The 16357-nt window shown below is 27.2% G+C and overlaps 1 protein-coding gene across 4 annotated transcripts in view; it reads right to left on the reverse strand.

The window, feature by feature from the left end:
• LOC100575587 (5-hydroxytryptamine receptor 1) overlaps positions 1–16357 on the reverse strand; it is a 251248-nt gene that overhangs the window by 89857 nt on the left and 145034 nt on the right. For all 4 annotated transcript variants that reach the window (XM_029487000.1, XM_029486998.1, XM_029486999.1 and 1 more), the window contains one exon: positions 1548–2038. In XM_029487000.1, the coding sequence (XP_029342860.1) occupies positions 1548–1892 (345 nt within the window). In that variant the 5' untranslated portion in view covers positions 1893–2038. The remainder of the gene's footprint in view (positions 1–1547; positions 2039–16357) is intronic.

Raw genomic sequence — 16357 nt, forward strand, 5'->3', positions numbered from 1 at the left:
AATGCTAATATAAACATTCAGTCAAAATTTTATGTGCCTACGGTCATTTGTTTTAGAGTTGTACCAAAAACCAAAATCGATTTTCTCGAAAACAGATTTTACGTAAAAATTCCCATTTTTCCTTAATTTTTCTTTTGTTTTTCACGGCGCTTTTGAAAACTACTGGGAAATTTTTTACTTTTGATCCCCCAAAGCACCAACTAGATTCACTTTCCTATTAGAAAAGGTACTGTTGAAGAAAATTGAAGCACTTTTATTGTCCTAAAAGGTGATGTCAGGCACAAAAAAAAAAAAAAATACATTCATCGTTCCACTCAGAATCTAAAACTAACAAACAGCTCGAAAATAGTCAAATTATTATCAAAATTGTATTGTAAATATAAAATGAAAATATAAACAATCAGTGAAGATTTCAAGTATCTATGGTAATTTGTTTTAGAGTTACACCAAAAACCAAAATCGAATATTTTGTCGAAAGCTGATTTTGTGTAAAAATTCCAGGTTTCCCATAATTTTATGTTGCTTTTGAAAATTATTGGGAACTTTTACCTCCCGATTGCACCAGCTAGATTCACTTTCCTATCAAAAAAGATACTGAAGTTAAAATCCAACCTTTATTCCGACTACTTATCGTGTACACAGACACAAAACCTAAAAAAATTAATAATCAAAATAAAAAAGACACATCATTGTAAAATCAATACATTCATCGTTCCGCTCAGAATTTAAAATGTCAGACTAATTTTCTTTGTCCATTATGTGCCAACTGCCTAGCTATTATTATTATTATTAGTAGCAATGTGTGTATCGTTAAACTGTGTGCATAATAATATGAATTAATAAACGAGTGACTTATTGAAATGAGTATTGGAACTGTATCTAATAAAACTGTGTTTACTGTATATATTGAAACTGTTAAGAATACATAAATATTAAACGTAAATAATATACTATTAAAATTACAAAATATTTATTTTAATACTGTTATATTCCAAAGTAAAATAACATCACAGTGATTAAGTAGGTATATTATAATATAACCATTGTGTAAGTACTATTTTATAAGTAGCTACTGCCCACATAATTTTCAACCAGTTTATCCTTAGTATATACTACATATATTGGCCTTATTTCCGGTAAATTATTTTTATAGTTTGTTATTTTTTATTAATCAAAGGTCGACTTTAAAGATCTGTGAAAAAAAAACATTTAACAATGTATAAGACATTTAAATTATTACTGGGTAATAAACTGATTTCATCAAGAATCAGTGCTCTATTCATAAGTGACAAAATATTATCTGGGTACACCACATTTAAATGCTTATAACTATGATATTGGTTACTGGTTTAGCATATTCCATTATTATCCATATAAATCCTCAAAAATAATTTTAAAAAAAAACTAAAAATGTACAAAGAAATGTATGATTTTTTTAAAAATGCGAAAATCTGACGACTCCATTTAGTGATGGCGGCTGTCCAACATACACGCATACAGGTATACACGATGTATGATGAAAATACTATTATTTACAACACACGTACCCAGAGGTCGCACATGAACGTGCCAAACGGCCATTTTCCAAGGACCAGGTAGAGCAGGGCCATGGGCATGACGAGCAGGGCCACGCACAGGTCGGAAACGGCCAGCGACACGAGCAGATAGTTACACGGGCGCCGGAGCTTGCGGACCAGACACACGGCGATGCAGACGAGCACGTTGCCGACGATCGTCACCACGATGACCAGGAACAACACGGAGCCGATGGTGAACGCTTCCAGCGCCGTGTACGTTGATGACGGTACGGCGGCGGTCGTCGCGTTCCTCGGCCACGACACCACTGTCTCGTTGTGCTCGTACACTGCGGCCGTGACGTTGACGCCGTCCATTTAAACGACATCCGGGTACGCCGACCCGAGCATAACCGGCCGGCCACTCAGGTGACGCTGCTGGCTGCCGTCATCGCCGCATTGCCATCATTGCAGTCACATCGGCACCATAATATATTCACACCTCGAAAACACGATGGCCCAACCTAAAAGATATAATCACGTTAGTAGATTTCCAAAAAAAAAATAAATAGTAGTTAGTAAAGAAAATAATGTTAGAAATAGGCATTATAAATATATGTTTATTACGGTCCCGATATAGCAAAACGACTTTTTTGATTTAATGTAACGTCTAAGAAATTAAATATTATGTTGGGTATTTTTTTAATATTGCAAAAAATCACTACAACTCAGTCACTTAAGCCACCTGAATTGGTCAAATAAGATATTTTGTCAAAACAGATTTTGATACGCAAACTAAAGGAATACATAATGAGGGTTGACTTTGATAAACATGTTTAATTAAGATTAATTTAAGATCAACATTAGTCAGTCAGAAACTTAATGTTTATTATTTTTTTTTATGAATGCTTTGCTGTTAACACATTTTATGATTAATATCCAAAAATGTATAGGTGCTACTAATGAGTTTCCCCCTAATTTATTTCTTCATGTATATATTTGTTTCTGTTCATTATTTGTCCAATTTACCTATTTTGCAATTATAAGTATAAAGTATAGATTAAAAATATACTTCCAAATAAAGAATAATAAAGAAAAATATCAAAAATAAATGTAAACCATTATAAATTTAATTCACTAGAAAAAGTGATGTTCCTTTAAACACGTATAAACTTCCATGTCAAAATGTTCAGCATTGAGTTTTTTTCTGTTATACAACTACGCACTATCAATGACATCATGTTGACAGTTAGATATAAACCATCGAGTATAGTAAAATGTACGTACAACATGTAAAGAAAAACAACTCAATGACACACTGTCGTCGTAAGTATTTGTCTTGTCATGGTTACAAGTCTCATGTAGTCACGCATATTCTACCAGCACCCTTTAAATTTACTTATAAAAAATACATAATGTATATTTAAATTTAAACTTGTTATGCTTAACATTTTTACTGAATATAATTAAGAGTAATTATACAGGGATTTTTCTTACGTTAAGATAGTTAACAATTTTAAAATGTTTAACTTATTTAGTGAGTATTATTATCAATTACATTATTGATATGTAAAAATAAATATATATTCTTATTTACGTACCCGGGCCCTAGAGTATAAAGTATAAAACAATTACAAATGTATTATTTTTTTTTACAACTGAAACTAGATGTACAGTAATTTAATTTAGTTTATTAGTCAAGGACAGAATCTGTAGAGCACTCTAAATCCATGCATAAGTATGCCAAATATCATTTAGACCTAGAAGATATACATTAATAATGAAACACAATTTTATTTGAAAAACTCTTCAAATTTGGATCATATTATGTATATCATATTATTATGAGTTGACGAGTTTAAAATCGTTGTATACAATTCAACAAAGAAAACTCGTTGAACCATTTATAATGTGTTTTATATTATACAATAAAACATATTATTAATAATTTAACATCTGAATAAATTAACAAAGAAATCATATATTTGGGTTAATTAAGTTTTAAAATAAAAGATTAAGATACTATATATACTCGGGCCACCGAGAGACCGCTACTGGGCGGCGGCCAAAACTCGTCCGATCTCGCGCATTCCTACACTAAATTTGCCCGTACGCTGGCCACCACCGCCACATAACCGTCGCCACCGTCGGTGACCACCGACTTGGTGGTAGAGTGGGAGAAACTTGGGTACGAGACCGTGGATCCCCGTCATTTGTATGCGCCAACGAGTAAGCGCTCTCTCGGTGGCCCGAGTATAGTAATTTTACGTACCAAAAACTTCTATGCCCGTACATTCAAAAGAAAACTAAACAATTTCTTTGATATTAGAAATAATGTAATTTCGTAACATTTGACCTAACCAATTCGATGTTCTAGAATAATGTGAATTGTACCGAAACAAATATAAAACATAAACAGAAAACGATTTATACTGATGGCGTAAGCAAAGAAAAGTCATTATATACTACATTATTTTTATTTATTACTCAATACAGTAAGCATTAAAAAAAACTTAATATAAAATTGGTATACACGTTAAAAATATATTATGTATTATAAATGTATATTTATTTAGTTCATCCGAATTTAAACAATACTGTTATTTCTATTTAAGTTCTAAATGTATTTTGCAGTAAATGTATTATTGTCTTTGTTTCATTTTTTTTTTTAATGATAAACCATCACATTTCTAAATAGTTTATTATATTTATTCTGTTTCAGTATAATCATCTATATTAGAATAAATAGTATTATATTTGTACTAATAAAATATTAAAAAGTTAACATTTTTAGATCTCTTTCGTCCATGTATTTTCTTATTTTACTTGCCGAATCGAAGTTGTTATCAAATATGGACAATTAATATACATAATATACACAATACAGGATGTCCCGTAATTAGCCATATTCGCCGCTCGAACAAAACACGGTCCCACTGTGCAATATTCGGTCACATAAACATTTCAGAGACGTTTCAAATCAACTTGTAACATTGCGTTTATTGTTACTTTTACGTTGCGCCGATGTTGTGGTAACTGCCGTTGTCCAAATTTGATGACGTTTCATACGAGTTGTATTGACGTTTAAATTACATATTTTGTAACATCGTATCATCATCCCTGAGATGTTATAAATAAAACGGTCTAGAAATATCTATTTTATATTTAGCCGATGTTACATAGATGTTATTAATACGAGATTGATTGTAGTTAAACAAGAAAAAAGTGCAAAAATAATCAGTCCGTTAACGGTATCGAACCCTATATGAACGAATGACCATTGTTAAACCTACCTAACAGGGAAACGCCTTAACCTACCTAACTATGACTGCCTATTGGAACTAATGTGTATAATTGTTGTATTTAGGTAATAACATTTTCACAATATTAAGCTTAGGGATGATAGATTAAGGACTAAGAAGCGAGGGCAGGGGAGTATTATTATAAACGAAAAATTAGATTATAAAACAAAGTACTTCTGTACAAACTAAAAAATGTTTTATTATGTGAAAATAACATACATTTAAGTACATTACTTACCTAAAATGTTTATTTTAGATAGGTACAATACTTACGTCAACATATATTAAGAACTATTGTCTCTTACAACATGTCAGCATAAATATTAAATACCTACCTACTATAAATACAAATGATATTACGTAGATATGGTACCTATCTATCTATGTGTCTCAAATAGGTACATTTCTCAGAAGAAAGAAAATTAGAGATCTATTTAATGTCAAAAAAGTACTTAACATCTATACCTATACAGTATACTATAATAACAGTTATTATATACTGTATTTGTAGTCACCACCTTAAAAACATGAAATACATAACATAGCAAATTTAAGTACCTACCTATACGTACGTCTAGCATAATCCATTTAAACTAAGTAATAAATAGGTAATTCAAGCGCAGCTACTGCTAGAGGCCACCTATTTTTTGATAACATACTCTCCAACGGCCTAAACGTGTTTTGCTGTTTTACCTACAAACTAAAAAAAATATTAAAAATCACAGGATTAATGAAAATAAAATGTTGAAAGATCAACATTTTCAGAAAAATAATCTCGTTAAAATGTTTAATCTTCAATTGTTTTAAAAATAAAAGTTTAAAAAATAAAAAAATAAATTTTAACCTATTCACGAAAAAATTTAATTCAATTAAAAAATAAAATGTATGTAGTCCTTGTCGCTATGAGTCTAATTAACTTTTTTTTCAGATTTATGTTATATATTTTATTATCTCAGAAGATATCGTAATGGGTAAATCATCGCAGGACATCCTGTATTATTTATATCCACCGTAATATAGAAAAGGATATAACAATTTAATAATTATCATAATACCTTTATCCATAGCTATAATAATAGAAGAAAGTATAGATCATGTTAATGTATATAACGCAGTGAATCGTGGTCTTTAATGAGGAACAAAAAAAGGTCTCTCACTCCCGCAAAGGGTCATTACTCGTTTGTTATGTTATGTTAAAATAAAATAAATTAAAATATTGATAATATTCATTTGATAATGATTTTTATACGTCATACTCATCACACTATCATTAAATACATTAAATTCTTATCTATATATTACCCAATGTAGCCTAAAATAGTTTTTCAATCAATTCCTGTGTGATAAAGTTGCATAGCCTATTAACTCTTCTATTGTCTATGCATTTATGTCTTATTGATGATACTAGTGGGAAAATTAATTATACATTTTTAGAAAGTGGTAAGCATTCCTATGTTAATTCTGTTAAATCAGTTTATGATTTTTAGCTTTTGAACAGATCAATTAATATATTGATTTTACATTAATACCTATATTATGTTTTAAATTTGTATCCTGTATTTTATCACATTTTATGGCAGCAAAAGTTCTTACATTTTCAATTTTGGGAGTGATTTATAGTATGAATTGGTTCTAGTTGGTGATTACTCGCAAGTAACACTCGTAAATAGTATATATATATATATAATTATTTTAAATATGTACAATCTTCACCCTGGGGTATAATAAAAATATTTGTTAATTGGTTATAACTTATAAGACAGTGAAAAAAATTAGATGCTAGAAAAGCTACCTAGTTATAACACCAACCTATTTATTTATTTTTATAAAACTTATTTAGTCAATTGTTTAGAAGAACTCTGCTCCGTTATTTTCTGTTATGGAGTTTTGAAGACTTTCCAGGAATTTCGTTATTTAATAATTCGTGGCTTGAGGGATTTGTGTATATGGAATGTAAAAATAAAAATAATAATTCTTTAACTTGTATATTTATTTTAAAATGGCATGTATCTACAAATGTATATTTCTCAATATAAAAGTCTATAATAATTATTTTTTTTTTTATTAATATTAAGCATTGGAAACTATAAGGCCATTATCATTTTGTAGTGGGTTACGGTTGGTTGAGAAACAAGTGTATTTGGGGCGAGGCTAAAAATCCCGGGTGGTTATTCATGTGGGAACTAGTGACACCGACTGATGCTGGACCTCAGAACACGTTAGTGACTGCGACCGAACACCGAGCCACACCAGGGCCCTATTATTATTTAAATAGCTCCTAATCTACATTTATGTTACGTAAGTTGCTAATAAAATAGTCTGATTTAGATAAGTTATTACTTCAATAATATTACAAGGGGATCAAAACGAGTTTTAAAACCAGTTAAAACCTCAGTTTTATAATTTTCCCACAATATAATCGTAACCAACACAAAAGCATTAAAACCCAGGTTAAAAAGTCGTCCAAAAAACCGATTAAGACCAATACAGGTTTCTTAAAATATTATTAATTACTTATAATATTTATAAATCAAGTTAACGTAAGTATTTTCATGCAAAGATAATCTTAAATTCGGTACTAAGATGGTATTATAAAATATTTAATAAACCGGAACTAATCAATCAAAAAACATTTAGTGATATCAAAATATTTTAAAAATATTTCTCGAAACCGAAACATTCCTTACCCAATCTTAAAACCCAAACCGAAACCAGAACATTAAAAAACCCGAAACTGAAATCGTTAAAATTTGAAACGGGTCTCGATCCCTGTTATTTCTACATTAGTGTGTAATTTTATTGATAAAACCGAAATATGAGTAGTTAAATAAGAAAAAAAAAATATAAAATTATTGATTTAATGTTGTGAACAATATATATTTTATTATATGCGATTTTGATACATTTTACTGATGTTTACACTTGGTATATTTTATCTTACTGTTCTTAATATCAAATGACCTATCATTTTAAATGTTTCTAGTAACGCAAAAACTTGTATTTAGAAATTAGTGTACTATACTGTGTACTGTAAAAGTATGAAATAGGTATAAAATTAATCATTTCAATTAAAAATTTGAAAAATAAAAATTACACTTATACAACTTGTAAATTTATCGGTATATATTTATTTTAGGTACATTTTACCAGTATGTTTACCGAAAATTATTACCAGTAAATTCGGTATGCATCAGTATGTAAAATACATTTAAAACATGGTTTAATTAATTATGGACGAATCTTTGTAGTTTTTTTATAACCCTTCATAAAATTTTAATACTGTAAATAAATGTAGATATTATACTGTATAAATCTAAAAAAGATACTCTTTCCTCATATATTTTTTTATTCCCACTCTCAATACCAAAAATCTTTTTGGTCACTGTTTAATCATTGCATATTTATTTCTAGTGAAGTTTTTAAAAATTTCAAGCAATTAATAAATAGATATATTTATAATAAAAGTTATAACAAAAATATTATTATTATAATACTACGTAGGTAGACAACAGTATACTCTTAAGTACCTATATTGCCTATTCAACGCGCCGTGTTACTTTTTTAATATAATATTATTTCATACAATAATTAATATAAATTATGTGTTGTTTTCATTTGAATTGAAATTCTTTTGTAATAATGCATAACATAATATTTTAATGGTAGTAAATATTTTAAAAATAAATAGGTAAATAGACTTCAATTTTAATTTATATTTATTTCTTATACTAAATTAAATAAATGTTTTCAGGAGAACATTATCTTAATAGTTGCGTATAAAAATAAAATGACTTTGATATTTCAAAGTCTTAGACATCTAAATTTCAAACTAATAAATAAGATGTTTGTTATAAATTTTTAAATGTAAGTATGCTTGTTGTAGTCAGTTGTAGATTTTATTATATATAGTACCTACATATAATAATATATGATTAAAATATATGGTTACATTATTGTATAACTCTCATGAGTTTGACTGAATGGTCAATAGCTGATGGACGACTGAACAAAATTGCAATGAATGACAAAAAACGTCGAAGAGATGATATTATCATGATAAGAGTGAATAGTAATTATAAGAAACAATGGTTATAGTGTGACTGGAATGATATAGTACCTTAAATATAAATGATGATGGAGGCACTCACTATGTATATGGAAGTATTTAAAATACAAAAACAAAATAGAAACTGAAATAATAATGATGTATGTTTTTTATGTGTACACAATATATTCGCTTTATCTTTTAATTGAATGAAAAAATATAATATTATGCAATAACTAGATATTTTCTCAAAAATATATTTAAATGTATGAATTACATTCTGTATGATCATTTTTTTATTTAAAACAAAAATACCAATATCTTTTACTCAGTTTTATTGTTGCGATGATACTTCTTGAAATTTAAAACATATCTGCATCATTCTATCAAATCAATAACTCTTTTCATTAATTTTATTTTATCATTACAATGTTGAATGGATATTTAAATAAAAAGTTATTTATTTATCAGAAAAATGGCAAATTGTATACTCAAATATCTACACATAGTAACCGATAACTTAAACAAATAAAGGGTTGTATTAAAATTAAAAAAATATGTAAAATTTGTATATAGAAGATTTGTCATAATGAATATTATACATTTATTTAATGCTATTTATTGAAATAAAGGAAATTATTTTGTAGAATTTAGGTTTGTGTTATAATATTTGATAAAATTATCAAACATTATTTTATTTTATTTTCATGGGTAGTTGTTACTTGTTAGGTTAGGTATAGAACCTATGCTGACCAACCAGATAATGTTTTGTGAAATGCCCAAGATCCCCAAAGTCCGAGAAAATTAAAATGTATCGTAATTATTGTTTTTTTGTTTCAGTATACATAATTGAAATTTTAAAGTTAGATTTATTGTATATTTTATACACATTTAATTCTTGAAGACCTTTTATAGTAAAATTATTTTGTAATGCTAAAAAGGGGATGTGAGCAAAGCAACTGAAAAACTATATTGCAATGTCTTACATCATTAAATATTCTTAAAATATCTCTGGTGTTGATTTTAAAAATTCATTATTTTTTTTCCTATATTTATGAGAAATAAGTGTATGAAAGGGATTCCTTGATCCATATTTTATAAAAGATCGATATAAAACATTAATCTATCTATTTATCAATGATCTATCTGTCTTTTAATGTAAATATTTTTTATTTTAACTTGATCACGTTTACTTAATTTTATTTTCAATAGAAATAAAAAAAAGGCCTGCAAATTATTAAGGTAATGTGCCTACCATGGTATTTAAGTTACCTTATAATGGAAAAAACGACTGTCTGTGGCATAGTATTATATAGGGTTTTAACATTCAACGGGTAGGAATTTCTGACTATAACATAAGTTATTATAAAATAATAAATATTCAATGAAGATATGTTAATATAATGTAATATTATTTTGTTTAAAAATTTTAATTTTTTATGGAAAACCAAATACAAATTAAAAGCTATTTAGATTTTGAACGATTTTCTGAGTGATATTCTTATGGAAAAATTAAAGCTATAAACGTATAAAATTATCATTTGTTATAAGTTATAATATACGTATTTACATCTATATACCTACTGATAAAAAAGTTTTTTTCGTATTAAAGTTTGCTGGTAAGATAGCTGGACGCAGATTTTATAAATTATTATGTATCGATTATCAAAATAAAATTTAAATTGATAATACCTAACTTGTATACCAAGCCACTAATGTAATTATAATTTCGATACCAATTATTATTGGTATAAATTAATAACTGATTTAAATATTTTTGATTAGTTCTTATTTTCTTAATAACATTTTCGTGAATGAAAATTATCACAGATATGATATAATATACATAACTATAAAATTAAATGATTTCTCAACAGATTAATCAAACAGCTTTGCTTTTGTATGGTATTCATAACGCTACCATAAATAATGAACATTGCTATTTGTTGCAATATACCTAGTAAGTAGTTATTAAAATTAAATATATGTTGATTAAAATATATAAATTACATGTGAAAAATATATTATAGATTTCTAGTCGTCAAACACCTATTGTCCAAAAACAGATGCAATAATCGAGGAGACGTAAATAAATATCGCATGATATTTTTATATTATATATATATATATATATATATATTATTTCACATATTTACTCATATATTTTATATTATGTAGAACAATTATTATACTAATGTCTATGATTATTCTTCATAGGTTCATAAATTTTAATAGGTAAAAAACAACTCATTTAAATTGCAATTTACAATTATAGAATTTAAACACAATAAAATTTAACAAAAAAAAAAAAAAAATGCTTAAGATTGACAATAAATAAAGGGGTTATAATTTGAAAAAAACAATCTCGTATCATCTCAATAATTACTGGTATAAAAATCTAAGTATTTAGAAATATGATTTTACATGTTCAAGTATTTATATAATTTTCAATGATTTTAATAATTATAATAGATGCATTTAAGATCTAATTCACACACACACACACACACACACACACACACACACACACATAAAAAAAATTAGTGAGTACCGTTCGGTCGATTTCACTATAGGCATTGTTTTTATGTCATGACGGTTCCTACTTTCCGCGAACCAAATTCTTGCCACACTCGATTGGAACAATATCCGTTGTCGTGATGACTGTTTTCCAAACCAAACGAGCCTTCTTATTAATATTATCGTTTCTCGATAAAACAATCAACCCAATATATAATATATTATATAATAATCATAATATATCAAGTAACAACGATACGGCGGCCTCAATTCAATGTAATGTGTGTACGGTTTTTTTTTCATCCAAAACCAATAAATCCACGCCTCGTCATCGTTACCAGAATAACATTTGTGTAGCACACCCTCGTACGCCCGCCATTGCTAGAATTAATCATCTACCGTGGACATTTTATCCGACACAAATTTTTTATGCATACATATATGTATATACTTCATGATTTATTAGCATCGATGACTTTGGCTGGGACTCTATAATATTGGTACGTAGGTACTCGCGCATTTCATTCGGTGGAGCATATCGTTATCGTACCTGAACCACGTACTCCATCTTCCCGATAGCCTTTGCATGTGGAAGTTGTTCGCCAATTGTTGAGCTAAATAATAGTCAACGCCGATCGAGTTGATTTTTACAAGGGTAGTTTTATCCCAATGATATAGATTTTATCGTACCCCCTTCACCTCTGTCGCGTCTGCTGTACATTTATTTTTATCCTGCCATACTGATAATATATAAAAGGCAACTCGACGGATATCGTTAATAATTAGCCATTAAACAATCCAGGGAAGTCACTCCGATGTGTATTAAGAGTTGAATCTACTTCGTCGTTGAATAAGTAATTTAATATATAATATTATGTTAAATATGAATTCAATGATAAATCATTTTGTATGATGAAAAACAATTTTGAACTGAGCTATGTTTATAAGGATATTGTCTTATGGATACCGCTATGAGTAATTTATTTTTCTATTAGACGTAATACGGTAAGTTTAAGAAATTTCTAAAACTAAATTGAAAGAATAAATTAAAATCGTTAGTATATTTTAGAATATTCAATGTCATCTATATTTGAACATAAATCAGTGTTCAAAAAATTCTATGTGTTATTTTGCTAAATTATTTATTTTTTCTTTCCAGTACAGTAAAAATTACTGGGAATGTTTTGTTATTTACAAGCTCTATATTTTTAAACTAAAAAATTCATAAATATTTAACAGAATATAATTTACATGTTTTTATGACTCAAACAAATTTTGTACAAATTTAAAATTTATTGATACTTTTTGACAAGGGCAAGAAAAACTTGTTATCGTTCAAAAAACGAAAAGAAAAATAAAAACTCGTCGCGCAGGATACACTTATTTATATTAGTAGGTAGGTACTAAAATAAACAAAAATAAAAATTATTTGTCCTTATTAATTATTATGAGCCTCAATTATATTATATTTTGCTTACATTCTTAACCATTATTTGCACCATAATTTATTTAGTCTATAATCGTTCATATATAAATTAATCATCATTGGCCTGAGCTAATGTTAAAGATTCTCAAGGTTTGATTTTCTAAGGATAAGTTAAACTTATTAACATCGTTTAACTTTAAAACCAAGGTACGTAAAAAACTATTGATGTAATATATGGGAGTCATCAAACTATAGACCATCGGCTTGCGGCTGTATCTGGCCCTCATACAAGTTTTAAGTGGTCCCACAAATGAAGATTAATAATCTAAAAATATGTGTAATATCCCAAGTCGTTATTGCGCATACTTATAGCACGTGTCACGTAAGTATACAATGTACATAGTGAACACGTGCATTTACAATGCGATGATTGTCCGTTAATTTACTATCAATTCAAAACGTGCATATATACCTACATACATTAATAGTAAGCTTACTAGAGTAATTGTTTTTAAATTTTCAAATTAAAATTTACTTGTTAGTTGTTTGATATGTCAGGAAATTAACCGAATAGAAAATCTGATTTAGAATCTCGAGATTTTTACGAAAAGTGGTTATTGGATATTTGAGCGCAAAAATGTGTGTAACACAATTTTGTGTTTAGTTTTAAAACAATGTATACCCTATTCGTACTTAATAAAAAAATATTAAATGACATAATGAAACCAAATAATTTATTTTATTAAGTACGTTAATTAAAAATATAGGTCATTCATGGCGGACAAACGTTTAGAATCAGTGTTGAGAATTGGAACCAGTAACATAAAATCAGAAATCGATAAAATATTAGCAATACATCAATTTTATACTTTTTATTAAAATTATCAATTTATAAATATTTGTAATATAAGCATAAAGTATGAACTTTCCAAATATAAATAAATAACATCTACATGAATTAATCAAGTTATAATAAATTATTTAATACTTATTATTATTAAATAGATACCTACATTAGAAGTTCCAAACTAAATAAAATTAACTATCAAAAATACATTTTTTAATTCTTGTATTTGTTGTAATTTTATATAAGTAAAAATAATATGTTATAATATAATATATACTAATATATAAATACTTTTAGCCCACATAGAGTATTACATTTAATAAAATGGTCTCCAAGTATAAACGTTTGGATAACCTATTATATATTTTTATAAATTTAATGAATACATAGTATATAACAGTTAAAAATATTTAAATATAATATTGTTACAGAAAACAAGTAATACACCCTATAATATAATAAATATTAAATAAATATAGCGTAATTTATTTTTGAGATTGTATGCGGAAATAATGTCTTTAAAAATGTGGGAAACTCGGCCAACTTGAAGATGGGATGAACTACATTGAAACAGTAAGTTCGGTAAGATATCGGTAAATGGTTATACATTTATTTCATGTTATGTTTGACGAAAAGAAGGTTAAGCGTTACAAAAAATAAATCATATGAAAAAAAGAGAGGGTGGGGGGAAATAACGTCGAATGAAGTAGAAAAACGAAAAGTTTCCGGCAAGAATAAAGGAATTCCGTCGCATCATACGCCTCACTTTTCCACGCTGCCGGCGCTTCAGAACGAGATGACTAATATCATTTGGCAAACACAACTCGAAAAACATTTAAACCACAAAATGCTGGCGGCTGAACGGTAGAAAAGTCATTATCCAGCCCTAGTTTTTATGTTGGTAATAATAACCCCGACCACGAGCCACTTAAGTAGAACCGTACATACATTGATAGAATGTACTAAATTGTATTAAAAAATTTAATTTAAATATGAATTTGGCAAAATTATTGTATTTAATAGTTGACATTTCAATTTATACTCGATGTACTATATTATTATACTCATTTATTATCAACTTATTATTTGTTAACAGCATGTTTCTGAAATTCTGAAATTCTGAAATGTAGAATATAGAAAATTAAATTTTATTTTTACCATAAATGGTTATTAATATATATATATATTCAAGCAGATAAATAATAATTCAAGTATGATTAAGCAATCAGTATTTTTGTGTTGAACATGCATTTATATTGTTCGATTTTTTTTTTTTTAAAAAACACAAGTTTTGAATTTCTTAAATTATTCAGGTAAATTATTAATAACGAACATTTTAATTTTAATAATATTAAATTTATAGTGAAATACACTTATATAATATTATTTTTATTAATTAATAACAATTTAAGTAAATACAACTTTATACAAGCATTAAAGAGCTATAAGAAGTCAGTCGAAAACAAAAGTGGACGGAAATGTTCAAATGCTCATTTTGAAGATAACAATATAGTAAATAGATAAATAAAGAATAGAAATATTATTATCATGCATTATTATGAATAAATTAAATTAAAGTACTAAACTATATAAATCATTTTGAAAAGATAAAAGCCGTTTATGTTCGAGGAATAAAATATTTAGATTGAAATATTGCCTGAGTGACGCTCAATAAAAGTATACTTTACGGGCATAAAAAAACGATAAACCCTTAAACGTTTTTCGCCATTTCTGAAAAAAAAGATAAAAACATCTATATAGATTTTGTTTCTTTGTAAACACTTAATGGAGTAAACCAATATTCGCTCAGACCGATGTTTTTATTATATTCCAAAAACCAAGAGGAATGTAAGTTGTATTTATTTCTTCTTTTTGTATTATTTATTTGGTGACAATATTCTTTCACACTTCACTCTATTAAATTTTTCTAACGGTGATAGTTTATTTTATCGATTTTGTTATTACATCTATAATTAAAGTGTAAACAAATAATAATTAAGTACTAAAAATGTAAATAGATAGGTACTAATAATAATAATAACTAAATTAATAAGATGGAATATTACCACAACAAAAAAAAAGGTGGGTAAGTAGATGTAGCTCTGCTGTACAGTACGTTACAAGTGGGTCACTGTATAATGGATAGTATTAAATTTGAATTCAATGATATAATATCACTGTATACGAAATACGATTCTGAGCGGAGACGGTTTGTCAGACTATGTATTAGACATACCTATTATAGGTAGGTATACTTATCTATAGTATTAAAAAAAACTTGACCTATAATAGGTATTAATAATAAATTCCAAATTAATCATATCACAATATCCATCAGGTAACGCGTTATACATAAACAACAAACCGTGGTACTATCATAGATATATAATAGTATACTTTAGAAGTTTCAAGTCCCCATAAATAATATTATACAGTCATTACAATCACAACAAAATAAATAAAATATTTATTCCAGGTTTTTTAATATATGTAAATTTCGTCCAAATTTGAACTTAAAATGACTATAAAAAATAAACTGTGCTTATGTATTTCTTAGATCTTTTGGTAACAGAATTAAATATTTTACATGGAATCTTGTTTTAAATTTTCAATCCCTTAGATATAAAGTTTGAACATTTTATAAATTTTTTAACTACAAATAATTATGCAATTTTAATTTGATAAATTTTGTCAAATTTCAACTTC

The sequence above is a fragment of the Acyrthosiphon pisum genome, chromosome A1, assembly GCF_005508785.2.
Source record: "Acyrthosiphon pisum isolate AL4f chromosome A1, pea_aphid_22Mar2018_4r6ur, whole genome shotgun sequence".
Taxonomy (NCBI): Eukaryota; Metazoa; Arthropoda; class Insecta; order Hemiptera; family Aphididae; genus Acyrthosiphon; species Acyrthosiphon pisum.